Source organism: Pogoniulus pusillus, chromosome 2 (assembly GCF_015220805.1).
Source record: "Pogoniulus pusillus isolate bPogPus1 chromosome 2, bPogPus1.pri, whole genome shotgun sequence".
NCBI classification, from domain to species: domain Eukaryota; kingdom Metazoa; phylum Chordata; class Aves; order Piciformes; family Lybiidae; genus Pogoniulus; species Pogoniulus pusillus.
This window is the reverse complement of record NC_087265.1, coordinates 35,449,220-35,466,429: the sequence shown is the minus strand read 5'-3', so window position 1 is coordinate 35,466,429 and position 17,210 is coordinate 35,449,220. Positions and strand designations below refer to the sequence as shown.

General features: G+C 40.5%; 1 protein-coding gene across 2 annotated transcripts in view; it reads right to left on the bottom strand.

Moving 5' to 3' along the window:
- BMPR2 (bone morphogenetic protein receptor type 2) overlaps nt 1-17,210 on the bottom strand; it is a 114,748-nt gene that overhangs the window by 25,368 nt on the left and 72,170 nt on the right. For both annotated transcript variants that reach the window (XM_064160906.1, XM_064160897.1), the window contains exons 4-5: nt 2,175-2,285; nt 1,574-1,665 (exon numbers count right to left, since the gene is read on the bottom strand). In XM_064160906.1, coding sequence (XP_064016976.1) covers nt 1,574-1,665; nt 2,175-2,285 — 203 coding nt within the window. The remainder of the gene's footprint in view (nt 1-1,573; nt 1,666-2,174; nt 2,286-17,210) is intronic.

The following is a 17,210-nucleotide window of genomic DNA, read 5'->3' as shown; positions in this document are numbered from 1 at the left end:
CTATGCTAGATGGTCTTCACAAAACAGCTTTCCCTATTTCCATGGCAACTGAAGAATGATGAGATCTCTGCTCTAAACCAAAACACTAAGCCGCCTTCGGGAAGGGTCCTGGTTTCTAAAGCTCAGAAAATTCTAACTACATAATAATTTTTTAATTCCTATAAGGAAGACCAAGACATGAAGCTGTAAGGGTTGAATGGACCAGTATACTTTTACTTTCTGAATACTTAGAAGTGCATGAGGGACAGAAAGCAGAAGGCATTACAGAAGTAATGCTTCTCAAGAACATAAAATTGTCTAGCAGCAAAGTTTCTAACAATACAGTATCCTTCAACAGAAGACAGATTTGCTGTTTCTCAGTTCTTCCATGGATTGCAGTGTCATTGAGTCACTTCAAGGTACAAATCTGGAAGGTATTCTGCCCACAGAGATGTGAAAAGGCATGTACAGGTTTAAGAATAAGCTGGGGACAGAGTCTCAAGTTGTGCCAGGGGAAGTATAGGCTGGATGTTAGGAGGAAGTTCTTCCCAGAGAGAGTGATTGGCATTGGAATGGGCTGCCCAGGGAGGTGGTGGAGTCACCATCCCTGGAAGTGTTCAAGAAAAGACTGGATGAGACACTTGCTACCCTGGTCTAGTTAACTGGATAGGGCTGGGTGCTAGGTTGGACTGGATGATCTTGGAGGCCTCTTCCAACCTGGTTGATTCTATGATTCTATGAGAGGGAGGAGGTAGCTCCCCAGAATTTAATAAAGAGGAAGAAGACACCATAGCAGATCTTTCCACCCAAAAAGTGCCTGTTTTTTTCCAAGTCTGCAGATCAATATGACTAATTTCATCTGGGGCTTTGCACACTTCTGCAATATGTATCCTCATAGTCTTGTAAACTCTGTGTGAAGTATTTTTGTGTTGGCAGAAGGAACCCAGACTTCCTTGCTGATTAGTCTGCTGTCACCAGTAGCCCAGACTACATGGCATGTCTGCAGTCTGCATCTCTAGATGTGATTTCTAATGGGCAAACCAAAGAAAAGCACCAACACTCTGAATCTGAGTCATTCTACTGATTTATTTTCAGCCAAAAGGTTTTCAAAATTCCAAAAGTTCCATCAAGCCTACCAACTGAAAACATAACATTTTTGCAATTTTCTGATGGTATATCTAATACTAAGCTGAGCAGAAAGTTCTGGTTGGCCTCAAGTTGCCATGGAGATAGAGTACCCCACTGTGAAGAACGGCTATACATAAATGCACTACTACTAAAATACACTGCCCTATCTGCAGTAAATTCTGTATTTCAGTAATGCACATTTCAGTTTCTCCCATTAACTCCCAGTGTTTAGTGTTTTCTTCTCAAGGCAGAACATATTCTAGCTAATACCAACAATATTACTAACCAAACCAGACAAAAATATAACAGCAATAGCCTTTTTTCCTTTTAATTTCTTCTTTAAACTGTGACTTAAAAAAACTTAGAGAGGCTGTCTTATATTTATTTCTGTAACTGTAGTTGGGAAGTGACAGAACCACATTACACTGAATAAAAATGAAGATAAGAATCCAAGCTGAACATTTACCTCCAACAACTTTAGATTATCCAGATCCAAAGAGGGCTCTGATGCTGCTGCCTCCATCATGTTCATACTGTGCAAACCTTGTTTACGGTCTCCTGTGGGAGGAGGTAGGGAGGGAATCAGACAGTATCCTTTTTATACCAGTTACAAGTGAAAACAATAGACTTTACCTGGGCAGAAATACATACTGTAGGCAAGGACATCAGTAAAAATGAATTCTGTAAAATCTTCTTAGAGTCAGAAAATAAATAAATCAGCAGTGAAGGTGCCCATGTTTATGAACAAGGTTATCCACTACACAACCATTTTGATAACTAAATGTCACTGTCAATAACTATAAACAATATTCACAACCTCACTTAAACTGTGCTGAGCAGAGGATTTTTTTTTCAAAGAAAAATGGGTCCCAAATGACAGCTTGGAGAAATCATAAAATTCTCTGGACTGCTGTGAAAGGGATATGACTATAAAGTGTCAGAGAGAAGAAAAAGGAGCATTATGTACAAACATATGAAAGGCACTGTTGAGAACATAAGACATGAGTATAACTGAGAAAGGTCAAAGGAGCAATCAGAAAAAAACCCAAAGGATCACCAAACTCTACCTGCAAGCATCCTGTATCCGAAGTACAGAGCAGCAATCAGAACAGCCAGAACAGACACTGATGCCAGGGCAATAACTATTGTCTCATCTCGATGAAAAGAATGAGAAGAATCTGAGAAAAAGACAAGATGAAGACCCTTTAATTGCAATTTGGAAAGAATCAGCACTATGAAACAAGCAATTGTTATTGCAACAATGAGGAAAAGAAATTGTGTTCTGGATTGCAAGGCACTGCACTAAACTAAAAATCTAGGAATGGCAAAAAAACTGAGCAGCTCAAATACAGTCGAGTGCACATTCTTTTCCCAGTCATCCCTTGCACCACAGAGAAAGGCACCAAGGGCAAAAAGTGAATCTTCTTTCTGGCTGGCAAAGTTCAGTCCAGCCATACAGGGCCAGACTGATGCAGTCCTGCTCTACCATCTGTGCCTTAGTACAGGTCTCTGGTATGAATCTGGTTTGTAATCTTTGCAAGTTTGTTGTTGGGTTTTTTTTTTCCCCCCAGAGTGAAAATCTAAAAAAAGTTTGCCAATAATGCTGTCAATGTGCTGAGTACTGAATGTTTTGTGTTAGGAATCTACAAGATGCATCAGATACAAGTCCACATTCTTGTATTTCAAAGTACTTTGGGGTTTTGATTTGCTTTGTGTAAGCACTCAGATAATTTGTAGCTATTTCTCGCTCCTTAATTCACAAAAAGTCGAAGACATCTCCACAGACCTCAGCAGAATATCAGAAAACCTGAGACAACAATTAAAAGACTGAACAAACCCAAATACAACTATTTGTATTGAGACATTTTTGTTAAGATGTAAATATCTTACTCTTTTTCCCCTCCGGATGGGGGAAAAAAGGAAAAAAATTGTTAGTGTCTTGAATGTTTAGCTTAACGCTTCTCCATGTTAGAAGCCAGTCTTGCTTCTTGCAGGCATGTAAAAATTCAGCCACTTTAATATCACAGTGTGTTACTGCAGATCCTCTGATGTCAGAATCACTGGAATGTGGCACTACAAGACCTCATTTACTTTGGCTTCAAAACCAAGTTGGGGAACTATGTTTAAACTTGCCTTATATATTACTGAAAGTACTACTTAGAAGACTGTAATAAGACCTAACTATGCAAAACCCACATAACATAAAATACACACAAGGCTTAAACTTTGGGTAAAATTTTAGGTGAGTCTGAATTACATTTTATTCCAGCCTACACTATCTGAATAAACTGACAAATTCACTTGAAATTAATTAAAAAGAAATAAAACACGATGCACTTGTTCCAGTTCCCAGTGTGGATAGACAAAGAAGAGCCTGGTAAGAAGTCAAAGCGATTTTAAAGGACAACGGCTTCCATTTTAACATAACCATAATGGTAAGAGGACATAACAAAAAGTTATTAAAACAAAGTATCAGTTTCAGCAGGAACAGAAGTATGTGAGAAATCACCCACCAAAAAAAAACAGCATACAGCACATAAAGCTGTTCAGCAAGAGCTTGTGATAATCACAGTAACATCAAATGTATTTTTTTCCATGAAAAACACAACAAAACACCACTTCTGGGGTTCAGAAGAAGAGTTACACTAAGAAAATAAGCTGTTGCCACACACTGTGAAGTAAGAGTTGTGACCTCCAGTGCGAGGACATTAAAAGATACACAGCACAGTTCTCATCTGAGTTACTCAAAATGTATACACACATGTACTTTATAGAATACATCAGAAAGGAAACTGAATTCATGCAAAACTAATGAAACAGTACACAATGTAAAAAGCTGAATTATTGCTGGGAGGGAAATCACCTTTTTGACTTTCAAATGTTTGTGAATGGAATTTACATTTTATTGGCTCATCTTGTAGAATATATGTATCCAGTGTGTGGGGTTTGCATCAGTTGAAGGTAGTGCTTAGCAGGTACTGTGGGGGTTGAGGGGTTGAACTTCTTGCTATAATCATAGTTGTATTTGCTTTGAACACTCAACTAGGCTGCAACCATTTACAACCTTTCCATTGCTAAATACACAGTAATTGCTTGTCAAATGGCTGTGTAGCGCCTAAGTTTAATTGCTCCACTTTAGTTCTTCTTACACTCAAACAGTTAACAACGAGTCTCCATCATGAGGGCCCTCCTCTACACTGGAAAAAGATTTCCCTGTTCTCTCCACTCATAGCATGGCCCAGGGCAAGGGTTATTTAGCAGCTCTGGCTGTACTGGCACACTTGCTCTTTCTCCTCTTAGAAGCTTCTGAATGGTGGCATTATGCAGGCTGGAGAGTACTAGAAAATCTCCAATATCCACATTTTGTGCTGATCAGCAGTAGAAAAACACGCAAAGAAGGATCATTGCTTTCTGGGGGCTTTTTCTCTCTAGTAGATAGCCATGCAGCCTGCAAGGTAACCTCAGCTTCCTTGGAATGTTTGTTGTTTGGGGATTTTTTGTGTTTTAAGTAGAGCTGTTTCTTAACAAATCTTAGATTGGTTTATCTTAAATCAATTTTTAATTCTTACAAACATTTTAAGAAAAAGCTGTCTACATTCCAACAGCCAAATCCAAATGAGTCCCACAATGTGAGATACTATTCTCAGGTTGTTAAGCAACATTTGTAAATTTAAGAATAAATAGCAATTTCTCAATAAGGGTAACTGAACATCTCAGTTGAGTAGTAGGGTGCAGCTCAACACAGTATGAGTAAAAGGCTGAATTGCCATGGGACATTCATTTCCCAGACAGGATAATTTAACTATCTTTTCCTTGTAAATCTACATAAAAAAGAACGGCATAAACCCACAAACAAACAAACAAACCTCCACAAAGGTTATTACTTCTACCTGTCCTTTAACTGCTTTGTATGATTAACGACTTCTGATGTTGTCAGATTATCAATCTTTCTTAAGTAGAATGAAAAGTATATGTCGCTCACCAACCCGGTTTTAAAACCTTCCAAAGCTTAACACTACTCTCAATAACTAACTCATTCTTTCAATCCATCTCTTTCTTTGGGCATATTTCATCTTTAGCTTTTTACATCAGCTGCTGACTTGCCTTTAAATGCCCAGATGAGAAACACTAGCAGAGCCAAAACCAGAAAGGACCTCTCAAAGCATCTGCAGGAATTCACATTTCTTCTTTTTATTTACTTCTAAGTAAAATAATAGAGATTTCATATGTATGTATGCACATGAGCCATATTTCTCTTGGTTATTATTAGGAGATGCATTTTACCTAACTCACCAAAAGGCTTATCAGTGTGAGTCAATAAATAAAATAATTACTGACCTTTAAGCAAGGCACTTGAAAATGAAGAATGTAAAATACACACATATACAAATTTCTTTGCTAGTTTTCTTTCATGAACTTAGAGATGCCTGAAACAACCATGACTCCTGAAGATTAGGACATTCAATATTAAGTTTATTTGATATTACATTTCCTATTGGTAGCTGCAGATGCATCACAGAGCACAAACAACATTTTCTGAAGTAAGACTCTGTTGGTCTAAACCTGTTAACAACTCTATTCCCAAATCAGTGGACTCTGCTTTTGAAGTATATTTACCATGACAAGACATCTGCCCAAGAGCTTCAGTATTTTTTGGTCATGTCATAGTACAAACTGACTTTGAACACGCTTAGCTGCTATTTAACAATCTCATTTGAGTTTCTCAGACAAATGTTCATATTTGTGTATCACATTAGTGACAAATACAAACTGAACAAACCCCATACTGTCCCATAGTGGCTTCAAATTTCAGACCAGTAACACTGGTACCTCAGGACTATACACTAATAAAGGTATAGCACTGAACAAAGCAATAGCATATGACAAGCAGAATTAGTGGTCAAGGAGCTGATCACTGAACCAGTAGTAGTATACGGAAGATAACCATCAAACCTTCCTTGGGTTTACACTATGGTAACTGAAAGCAGAGGTTAGCACAGTTGCTTGTTTCACTGCTATTTGGATGTGAGGTTTTTATTTCCAACTTCCACTTAGGCTCCCCCCTCTGAAACAAAATCTGCCAAAACTAAGAGAGAAATCAACAGAAACTTTTATAAGGCCCAAAACACCTTAAGACCCAACTTCTTATCCCATATGGATGGGAAAAAGAGAGCACCACTCACAAGACTACCAGTACTTCAAGCAACAGTATGAAGATGCCATGTAGAAGAAACCCAGCACAAACACACTTTTATCTTGAAACACTTCTGCCAGTAATTTGGAACTAGTCAAGCTTTTTCAGAAGTCTACTCATTCCATCATAAAGAAATATCACAGCAAGTAGTATACAAGTTGTCAGGGGATTTTAGTGAGAAAAAGAAACAAAGCATGATGCATTAAAGCTAACAACCTGCTTCTGGCTGAGAAGCAGCTGGTAATCAGTCACAGCTCTCAGAAGCATCCTGACCCCGTAGTCAATAAAAATCTTAGGTTTGAGTTTGAAAGATCCAAGTACAACACTACCTGTGTAGGGAGAGAACTTCGTCAAAGGTGCACACAAAGCAAACTGTGAAGGGCAACTAGTAAAAGAGAGCCATTTGGCTGAACCCACCCCTGCACTTTGGATAGTGCCTGCAGGCACCTCTCCCACATTAGGGATTCATCTCTTCTCTTAGGCATCACTGCCGTAATAGCTTCCAAACATTTATACAGTATCTTTGGTAAATGCTTTTTTTCTTTAATAATCTTCCATTTTCCCACACATGGAGGTTGTCTAACGCTGCCTTCCTAACTTTCCTCAGGAATGACACAGAGTGAAAAATGTTGACAGTGATAATGGCATTAGGGGGAATAATATTTTTCTTTCAAATTAATTCTTCCACCATAAACTTGCAATATTAATTAATGCAGAAGTATCCCAATTTGTGTCTATGCTTGAAAAGAAAAAAAAACCAAAATAACTTTATCTGTAATCTAAGTTTCAAAAATGAAAGCCTCTCTTCTATGCTCCCTGTTTCCATATTTCTAGCATTTATGCTTTTAGCAAACAACATTTTAAGATATCAGAGAAAACTGAGACAAACTCAGGAAAAAATGGCCAATGGCAAAGGAATCTGTAAACATACAGAACTCTCTGTGGGAGCCAGAAAGAGGATGCTTGATTGCTCTATCTTCTTTCCCATCAGCAAATACTGCAAAACCTACAGACAACTACCCCCCCATCCTACATCAATTTCCACCAGATCTCTACATGGTTATTAAAGCTTTTCACTCCATTCTTAGAAATGTCTACTCCTCATGTAAATTACTCACAGCTGTGTATCTGTTACCCAGTAGTAAATAATGCTAGAAAGTATGTGTGTATTTAAGTTTAGATAAGCATTGCACACAAACATTCTAGAGAAACATACTACTATTCTATGTAACAAAAATTTTTAAAAGCACCTATATTCTCACTGAATTTTAGTATCAATATATCAGAAGCCACGTGGCCTTACAGCTGAAAGGTGCCAATATATTAATATTTTCATTGCCATATCACTAAGTAATGTTAGTTTACAACAGTCAAGAAAACACCATCCTTTAACCTTCACAGGACAATCGTAACATCACAGTATCACAGTATCACACAGTATCATCAGGGTTGGAAGAGACCTCACAGATCATCAAGTCCAACCCTTTACCACAGAGCTCAAGGCTAGACCATGGCACCAAGTGCCACATCCAATCTTGCCTTGAACAGCTCCAGGGACGGCGACTCCACCACCTCCCCGGGCAGCCCATTCCAGTGTCCAATGACTCTCTCAGTGAAGAACTTTCTCCTCACCTCCAGCCTAAATCTCCCCTGGTGCAGCCTGAGGCTGTGTCCTCTCGTTCTGGTGCTGGCCACCTGAGAGAAGAGAGCAACCTCCTCCTGGCCACAACCACCCCTCAGGTAGTTGTAGACAGCAATAAGGTCACCCCGAGCCTCCTCTTCTCCAGGCTAAACAATCCCAGCTCCCTCAGCCTCTCCTCGTAGGGCTGTGCTCAAGGCCTCTCCCCAGCCTCGTCACCCTTCTCTGGACACGCTCAAGCATCTCAATGTCCCTCCTAAACTGGGGGGCCCAGAACTGAACACAGTACTCAAGGTGTGGTCTAACCAGTGCAGAGTACAGGGGCAGAATGACCTCCCTGCTCCTGCTGGCCACACCATTCCTGATGCAGGCCAGGATGCCACTGGCTCTCTTGGCCACCTGGGCACACTGCTGGCTCATGTTCAGGCGGGCATCAATCAGTACCCCCAGATCCCTCTCTGTTTGGCTGCTCTTCAGCCACTCTGACCCCAGCTTGTATCTCTGCATGGGGCTGTTGAACATCTGATTCTTCAAAACAACTACAGCTGTATGGACTCTGATCAAAGTAAAATTACACAGAAACTCAAAGATCTGCCCATACAGATGACTTTAAAATAGGCAGAGTCTTCATGCCATCCTACAGCTATTTCTTTGATGTGATAGATTCAATACGTTCATTGTCAATCTGTTGCACAAGTCGCTTTTCCATTAAGAAATCTTAATGATATGGAAGATGAGAACAGAAGCATGAGGATGAGAACAGAAGCACGAGGGAAACCTCATGGTTCAGTCACCAACGCCCTACAAGATGAAGGCTGAGGCATGGGGGCAATATGGCTTTCAGCAGCAGATGACTGCAAACGTGCTCTGCAGATTGCAAGAGAGATTTTTCAAGTACAATTAATTTTACTTGCTTTCAAAGTTGGATTTCTTTCTGTAGCAGCCCCGAACCACTTTCATGACAGCAATAAAATCTCAGTCCTTTTAAAAAACTTAAAATTAGCAATCTTTTCCAAGGGCCCACAAGTCTCAATCACAATCTGGTTATCTATTCCAGCCACATATATCTTCTATCAAACATGGTCTAGGAATCTTCCATAAAGTGTAAAATAAGCCTTCATCCCTTAGGGCATTCTAACAGCACATTCCAAACAAACCAAAACACTTCACCAGGTCTTTTTTCTTCTCTTTCCCAGACAGTAATCAAAATCTCTTTCCAACTGATTACTACCTCATTCCTGATCCAGTATCCTGCAGCAACAGAGTTTAATCTTCACCAGGACAGAGCAAATTACAAGAAAGCATCCAATACAAAGACTAAAACTATTATAAGCAAATCTTAAATTGATTAATTGCAGGGAAAAACACATTAAAGGAAAAATAAGAGATTAAAGAAGTGTGTTAATAGGCATTTAGATACCATGATCATAGATCAGATTTTCATATACAGCAAACAAGAATCCCAATCACACAGCCTTCTACACCAGTTTAAATGCATTTAAACCCACCTTTTCAGTAAAGATGGAAGTACAAGGTTGGAATACCTTAAAATTATATTCTCTAGACCTTTCCAGTGAACTTGCCATTGGATTGGGCTGCCCAGGGTGGCCCAGGTGGAGGCACCGTCCCTGGAGGTGTTCAAGAAAAGACTGGATGAGGCACTTAGTGCCATGGTCTAGTTGACTGGATAGGGCTGGGGGATAGGTTGGACTGGATGATCTTGGAGGTCTCTTCCAACCTGGTTGATTCTATTCTATTCTAACTCTAGCAGGAACTATTTCAGTTTTCCATTAAACCTATGCAGAGCTGAGAATGATGAAAGGAGAAAAACAGCATTTCCTGAACAACTTTCGCCATTCACACAAGAGTTGTAGGTGCATGTTTTAAAACAATTGCTAACCTAACCCTGATTTATGAGCTTGTACATTTGAAGTAAGGCTGCATCCTTACTAATGAAATTAAAATTCATGTTTGAATTTTGTAGTAAGATAGTATAAAGTGTAAAAAGTCTGATACCTTCCAGTATGACCACCTTCAATACTTAAATCAAAGTTAAGGAATATTGTTTCATATAGAACTTTTAGAGACACTTAAATGCACAATAAAGTTATTAAGAGAACTTCTGCTAAAGAAGACTGAGTACTTGTTACTCATGCAGATGAAAAACACAATGGGAATTGTATTTTTTGTAGGAGAGGGTGCAACTTTCTTTAACAAAATAATCCTGCCAACAAGTAACCCTAAAGCAAATTTCTTTCATAACTGAAAATGGATGTTTTCCCTGGACTTAAGAGCAAAACCCTAGCTTCTAGTCTGCTGGTTTAGATGAATCAGAAAATTTGCACTTAGTTCCAGTCATTCCATTATTTGAAGGAAAGATTTAAACAGTCACCAGTATGTTTCCACTTTGCACTTATCATCACATTTAATCCATTTTAACTTTTAACATAAAATCTTCTATACTTATTGTCATTAAGTGTCTTTTAAGAGATCATTTCTAAGGTTTTTCTCATCAGAAGAGATTAAATGTTATTTCATTTTTCATATAATCACATGGCTGTATGGAACCTGGGCTGCAAGAAAGCACCAGACTAATGCAGTAACATCATAACCTGCCAAAGATGCATCACAGATCCCATCCTCCTCCTCAAAAAACACTTAAAATATTCTCCAGCTTGGGCTGTAAAAGTTATTTTCCAAAACACGCTCCAGAAGAGTCCTGCTACAGCTAGAAGTGAGGCAGAGTTTCAGCAGAAAGATGCCTCTTTAAAAACCTGCTGTCAGAAAACACCGTTTGGATTTGAGCTTTCTGCACTTTTTCTTGAAGAGGAGGGCTCCAGTCACGGCCCCCATGGCCAAGTTGGTCTAATGGGTGGAATCCCTTCTGGTGCCTCTGCCCTCTGCTGGGGCACTGGCTGCCACCAAACACCTAATCAAGAACCAGCCAGTGGGTATTACATTTGGGGTTTTTTTGTTTGTGATGAAAGCAGAAGGCAGCACTAATACACGAAACTTCCAAAATTAATCATGTGTGGTGATTTATTTGGCAGAGAAGTGGATTATGCAATCCCTAACAGCTCTCTCCTTGATTACTTGATCCAGAGAGGTAAACTGGCAGCCTGTCACTTTCACAAAAAAGGAATTCCTGAGCTGAAAAAAACCCAACAGCTTCTCTTTCTAGCTTTTCTACTGTGAGTTTGGGCATCTTCAGGGTAAATTCTAGCTCTACTGAATAGACCCCTAGAGTCATGATGGAACACAAACCCTATGAGGAGAGGCTGAGGGAGCTGGGGTTGTTTAGCCTAGAGAAGAGGAGGCTCAGGGGTGACTTCATTGCTGTCTACAACTACCTGAAGGGACACTGTAGCCAGGTGGGGGTTGGCCTCTTCTCCCAGGCAACCAGCAATAGAACAAGGGGACACAGTCTCAAGTTGTGCTGGGGAAATGATAGGCTGGATGTTAGGAGGAAGTTCTTCACAGAGAGAGTGATTGGCATTGGAATGGGCTGCCCAGGGAGGTGGTGGAGGCACCGTCCCTGGAGGTCTTCAAGAAGAAACTGGATGAGGCACTTAGTGCCATGATCTAGTAGACTGGCTAGGGCTGGCGGATGGGTTGGACTGGATGATCTTGGAGGTCTCTTCCAACCTGGTTGATTCTATGATGTATGTAAAATGAATAGCAATTCAAAACCCCCAGAATTGTATAATCTTTCTGAAGATCCCCACAATACTTGGTTACTACAGAGATAACAGGCAAACTATCTATAGGTCAACTGCACTGGAGTACACTTCAACCTTACTTTCAAGCTCAATGCAAAGCAAACTTGGGCACTTAAGTACATATTGAATCATAGAATCATAGAATCAACCAGGTTGGAAGAGACTTCCAAGATCATCCAGTCCAACCTATCACCCTGCCCTAGCCAATCAACTAGACCATGGCACTAAGTGCCTCATCCAGTCTTTTCTTGAAGACCCCCAGGGACGGTACCACCACCACCTCCCTGGGCAGCCCATTCCAATGGGAATATCTTCTATATTGAAGTAAGAGTCAGAAAAACTTTAAAAAAAAAAAAAAAAAGACAAAAAAGGAGTACATTATCCTCTTCTTTTGATCTTGCACCAACAGGACTTTCTCCTCACCACACCAAAAGGTTAGCACCAGCTTTAACACAACAGCAGTCTCCCAGCCTCTGTAAAAACACTGGGTGAAAAAGTGCATGTGTTGCAATGGAAAAGAATAAATACTTCAGAAAGTCTCTTTAAAGCTATTTTAAGTTATTTTAAAATGAACGGGCTCAACTATTTCATGTTTGCAATCATCCCAGACACTAAAAGTGGATCCCTAAAGGCATCAAAACACTAAAACACCTATTTGTACGCGGGTGAGCAAACAAACCAACCCCTCCAGATCTTCCCCAAAAGGCAGCTCTGCAGCCCGTGCCTGCATTTCCCTGCCTTCCCGAGCTCCCACGCCGAGCAATGCCATGCTGCACTCGCTCCTATACAGCCCCGTCCCACGCTCGCCAGCAACCCGCAGTGTGGCGGCGAAGCCAAGCCCCAGCAGCGCAGGGCGCCCGGGCCTGCCCCAGCAGGCGCCCGCGGGGTGCGCCCGGCAGCAGCGGCGGCTGCCTGCGCCTGGGCACGGAGACAGCAGCCCCGCAGAGGCCAACGGCGCTGCTCCCGCCTGCAGCATGCCGCGCCGGGAGGCACACGGGGATCCAGTGTGCTCTCAACAAAGCTGCACACCCCTGACTGAGGTTCAGGAGTGTTTTTTTCCTTTCCACCTCAGCAGTGAAAAATGAAAGACTGTAATGGACCCGACTGTATGGGGTGGGGGGGGTGTCACTCCACACAATTTCCCTATCCACGCCACAAAATCTGAATTACAGTGCAGTTTTGGGCAACTCACCTTCTCAAGGAAAAACCCACGATCAACACAGACAGGGCGAATGAATTCTGACAAAACCTTTTTTCTTTACACTTCTGGTTTATGTCCTATTACTTCAGAATTCATGTCCTAAATCAGCTTAATACTGTAATCCACAGCTGTAATCCTTGAGCACAGCAAATACCTTATTACTAAAACTTAGCCCTTCCTACTTGAATTCAAGAACATTCTTCTATACTTCGAGTACAACTCAGTATATTCTATGTTCCCGTACATAAAATCTGAAGGCATGTACTACAGAGATACAAGTTAAACCTGTCTGACACTTCAGAAACGTTCGTGTCTTTTAAGAGATTGTGTCTGTCTGGCCAAGGCCAATTCAAGTAACACCCATGGTATTCCAAAAGGTATGCATCTGCTCCAGCTCTTACTATCATTGTCCCTCTAAACAAAGTCTAACACGAAAGCACACATCCTATTTTCACAGTAATCCCCCCTCATCCTCTCCTGCTTTTCCCAGCTGTCTTCTCTACACAGCCATATAATTTCTAATTTTCAACATCCTTTTAGAATTAAAAAAAAATATTTTAAGTCCTTTACAACTTTAAGATAAGAATAATCATGGTTTCCCATCCTCTAACACAGCACTGGTTGGTCTTACCAGGAATTTCCCAGATTAAATCACTGTTAGTATGAACTGGGTGACAACACAGAAAGCATGGGCCAGCCAAAAAAAACTCTTATCTTACTCCAGGTTCCCTGAGAAACACAGTGAACAATACCTTCCCTTCTCTTCCTTCAGACCTTAGGTATTCTCATTCAGCCAGCACCAGCATCTCTTTCTCCCACTCCCCCTTCTTGTTCAGCTCCCATACAGCACAGTGCCATCACGGAAGACACTCTTCTTCCTCTGCTGCAACCCACTGTGTCCATGCCAGCAAATGGAGGAAGCCAACAGTGCAGCTGAAAACTGTCTTGGTTCCTGCTGAAAGCTGTCCCTGCTCATCAGCTAAGAGACTTTAGCAAGGGCTATTTTTCTCTATCTCCACCCTTGTTTAAAAGGAGATTCAGCAGGCTTCTGGGCAGGAAGAACCTCCTTCTCAATTTACTTCACAGAGCTATTTAGGGACACACTTAAGCAGAAGGAAATAGAGGACAGAGAAGGCTGAGGAAATCTGACAAACCCAACAGAGAGTCAGGAGCAGACAGGAGGCACAGTGAGCACTCAGTGAGATGGAAGCGGAAACAGTGAGAATAGCCTGGTTGATGAGAAAGACTTTGATCTCAGGAGGACCATAGCAAGATCAACTGTCTCCACTGACGTGCAGCTTCTGTTTCTGAGGCATCAGCTGGAGTCACCTTCTCCAAACACAAAACTGCATCTTGTATGAGGACACACAAGTTCACGTGTTAGACATGTGCAAATGCTTTTTTATCCTCCGTAAAAGAACAATTATTAAGAGCTTCAAAGCAAAGAGAAACTCAGGTTCTGTTTCTGGCTCTGGTATCAATAGCCTGACCTTAGGTAAGTTGCTTTGTTTCTCTGTGCTTTATGTTAGCAGTTATATAATGGGAAAAACAGCACCTTCCCTGACTTCAAAGGTTATTCTGATTATTTTAAAATAGCATGAAGATGAAAAAAGCAAGAATGATAACTAGCAATCCTTAGTTTGCACTTATGCAAAATCCTTCTACAGATCTAAGTACTTGATTTCAGATAAAATACAGACATCGTTTGATGTTCGTTTCTCACAGCACAAGCTCAAGCATCCCCTGCCTCCTACTCCCAGGTGCTGTTCCAGCCCAGCAGTGCCCTGACAGCTGTACTGTACAACTGTGGTTATGCTGAACAGGGAACTGAGTATGAAAGCCAATGAGAGAGACCACGGGAGGGAAAGAAGGATGATATCTAAGGCACCACTCTGCCAAAACATACATCAATCAAGTATGGAGGCTGGTATCAAAGCTATCAATTTGTGTTACACTGTGGGTATACGAGAATTACAGCTGACTGCACCTGTAGAACACGTTCTGTCTGCCCCACAGTTAAAAACTTGTTTCTAATCAGGATTAAATATTTCAACACAAATCTGAATAGATTACAGGGAGACATTCCATAATCCCTTGGAACTGATTTCTAACGATGTTAGAACCTGCACAGTCGCTGGATTAATTTCACAGACTGAGTAAAATTTTTACATATTGAATGATACCACTTCTGTAACTGTTCTACTTTTAACCTATTTTTAATGTAATCAAAACCTTTCTTAAACCAGTCCCTGAAGTTATCACAGCCCTAGCTATGATAACTAGCTTCAGCTGTATTAACTAGCTTCAGCTAGTTTAATGACACTCTGCAACTAAACTGCAAGACTGAGATGCCTTCACAAAACACTTATTTAAACAAATATGGAAATTAGAATGGGGAAAGCAGCCTTTAAAAAAATGAATACAAAGAAGTCTTCTGTCAATCTGATTTACTCAAATCCTGAACATACCATGAAATCCTGTTAAATGAATGGCAAAAATCTCAAGTCTCATTAAACAAACAATAGGGTTTTTTGTGAAACAACAGAATAAAGTTAAGCTGGAGCCTGCTTTCTGACAGGTGTTCCTGATTTAATGGATCACAGAACAGAACCAGTCACAGCCAAGGTTTTCAAATGACTCTTCTGGTTCCCAACTGGGCACCATCAGAACATTTATAGTTTTCATTGAAGACACTGTGAAGCTTGCCCACTTTTAATGCACACTTGTTCGGTCATCCAAAATTTAAGATATTCTTCATCATCAGTATTCTGATTTATTTTTTACCCATTAGTCTCATGCTACTCTTACAAGAAATCAGACTTAGGAATATGCAACCCTTTAAGCTCCATTAAAGTGAAAATACATAACCAGGACACAAATAAGGCTTTATGATTGCCAATTGAATAGGAAGACTTCAACCAACTTTACATTTTCAGCCTGCACTATGGTTTGGTGTTTGGGTTTTTGCTTGTTTTCCTTGCTTATCCCTTCTAACAATTTGCTGGTAATCATATCAGTTACACCTTTGAGCAGTTACTGTCCTAGCATTGTTTTAGACAAAAGTTCTGCTTCTCTATATTTCCCTTCAAAAAGGAAACCCAAGCATTCCATGAGTTCAATTAGGCTTAAAAAACATGCTTTCTATTTTACTTTCTAAACTTCCCTTTGCTGTCAGACCTCAAATCCAGGAAAGATGTCAGGAGCCCAGTTCACTGCAATAAAATAGCAAGCTGACAAGTACCTGGACACATTTCTATCAAATTATTAAAAAACAGCCACATTACAGCTGTAAGCCAACATTCAAACTCCAAAAGGCATTTGCAAGTACGTATTTGCTTCTGGAGAAGAAAAAAACCTGCAGCTAACAGCACCTACCTGGTAACTATTTCATTTTACAATAATCTAGGATCAATGGGAAAGTCTGTCTTACAATCTCATTTCCAGGGCTCCAGCATAACACAGGCCGGGATCATGCCAATAGCGCTTCTGGGAATAAGACACTGACATAATCCATTGCAACTCTTACAAATACTTTAATGCAGTGAACAAATCCACTGTGTGCTTTTGGCACCACTGTGGCACTGAAGGTGCTGGGCTGTTCATCAGGTCCTGCCTTAAGCAGAAAAATCTCCACATTTACCAGTCAGTGCTCACCTACCAACTTACTTGGAAGATAGGAGGTAAATGTGCAGGCATAAAATGAAGATGTCTTTGATGAACACTTAGGTGGCATATGAACTCAGCTAATGAAATATTTAGCACTGCACTCCTTCCTATTACAGGAAACTTCTGTTCCACACCAAATATAAGATGTTGGCCACACAATCAGGCTCTTACTAAATGCTGTGCTCACCCCCACTCCTTGTTCTGTGTAGCCCCCTATAGATTATAACACTACACACTAGCTCAGTGTAGTCTCCCACCTCCAGTTGGGAGAAAGTATCCAGACCTCACGTCTTTGGTACCTTATTCACTTGGTCTATTCAGAAATATTCAGTGCAATTTAGGATTCAAAATTTGTGAGTTCTCCCTATTGGCAAAATTTCCTTAGTATTGTCTTCATAACAAGTATCTAACACCCCTAGACTATTATGAAAACTTTCTCACAGTAAAGCTTCATGTTTTCTAATTAAAATAAAAGGTCGTTTGTGTTTTGTTTTCTTAACTCATCTCTTTAACTCATCTGTATGAAATCAGGAAACATAAAGTTTGCATTATCTGAGCTATACAGCCAAATCAGTTTAAAACTTTTCCCTTAATGCACTCTCTCCCACTGCCACAAGACACTAACTATTCCTTAGTACTGGGCATACGAAGGTCTGCTATGTAACCCTCCAAAGGGTGTGCCTG